Here is a 1,208-nt window from a genome sequence, read left to right as displayed (position 1 = left end):
AATGTGAACCTTAAACCTTAAAAACTCAAAAGCAAATCTCAATGCACTTCAGCCTAAATAAAATGTGATTTTAATTGTGTTGTTTTATGACACGGACATGTATATTCCATGATACACTAGAGAAATACCGTCCACTTACCAACAACATACAAGCAACCATGAAGCTCACTAACTCCGTTACCAGCTCTTCGTTGACCCATTTCTTTCACTTCTATCCACTTATCCAGATGTGGGTCATACCTTTCCACACTAGATAAAGAAGCTACTCCATCATTGCCACCTACTGCATAAACATGGTTCTAAAAACAAACAAACATGGCATTAGATTTGGAGTTAATTTATGCAAGAAAGCAGTATTCCATGAAACAATACAATGTACAATCAGTATTGGCATACTGGAGATATGAATATACCAGACTCTTCTTTATTCATTTAGGGTATGATGCCGTGCAATGATGAACAAGTTGCCACATAACTTACCACAAGAGCCACCGAGCCAACTCCTCCACGGGGAGTGTTCATTGGTGCCACTGTACTCCACTGATCAGATTCTATATCGTATCTTTCCACATCGTTGAAGCAGGTATTGTCATCTAATCCTCCAATTGCATAAATTGGGCCTCCTAAGGAGGCCAAGGCAATCCCTCGCCTGCAAAGACAATAACAAAAAGTGAACATCTGAGTTGATTTCTAGAATAAAAGCAGCAGCAAAAAAAAAAAAGTGCTAATGCAAGTGATTTAATCACATTATACTCAAAGTGATGATTCCCTATTATTTTTAGATAAATCAAAACTTCTGAATAGATGCTTACAGGGTTGCCAAATTTTGTAACAGTGTGAGCCCTGTGGGGTTTATTATACAAGGCCTTACAAGATTACTTTAAGGTCAAATGAAATAATGAAAATCTGACAAAATATTACAAATGGAGTCCAAAACATTCAATTAGTAAAACACACACAGCTGCATAACTGAGAGGTTAATGAACTAACAGAAATGGTGTATTGTGTAGAAGCCAATTTTATTTCTAAATTATTGTAATTATAGAACATGTCTTATAACATACAAAGAAACACCAATTTTTATATTATACGTTTTATACCACCATTGCTTTACTTCTGGTGAGCATTTATTTCTCTTCTTGGAAAGAAGATTTCATTGTAATGATAACTGGGGAAAAATTTTTTATCAATTTCTTAAAAATCATACT

General features: G+C 34.9%; 1 protein-coding gene across 1 annotated transcript in view; it reads right to left on the bottom strand.

Moving 5' to 3' along the window:
* The window catches only part of KLHL8 (kelch-like family member 8), a 28,507-nt gene that overhangs the window by 6,717 nt on the left and 20,582 nt on the right, over window positions 1-1,208 (bottom strand). Inside the window, exons 7-8 of the mRNA XM_004681140.2 lie at window positions 481-649; window positions 140-299 (exon numbers count right to left, since the gene is read on the bottom strand). Coding sequence (XP_004681197.1) covers window positions 140-299; window positions 481-649 — 329 coding nt within the window. The remainder of the gene's footprint in view (window positions 1-139; window positions 300-480; window positions 650-1,208) is intronic.

The sequence above is a fragment of the Condylura cristata genome, unplaced genomic scaffold, assembly GCF_000260355.1.
Source record: "Condylura cristata isolate star-nosed mole 26May11 unplaced genomic scaffold, ConCri1.0 scaffold00012, whole genome shotgun sequence".
In the NCBI taxonomy this organism is placed as follows: Eukaryota; Metazoa; Chordata; class Mammalia; order Eulipotyphla; family Talpidae; genus Condylura; species Condylura cristata.
Note: the sequence above shows the minus strand (reverse complement) of the source record. Positions and strands in the feature narration are given on the sequence as shown.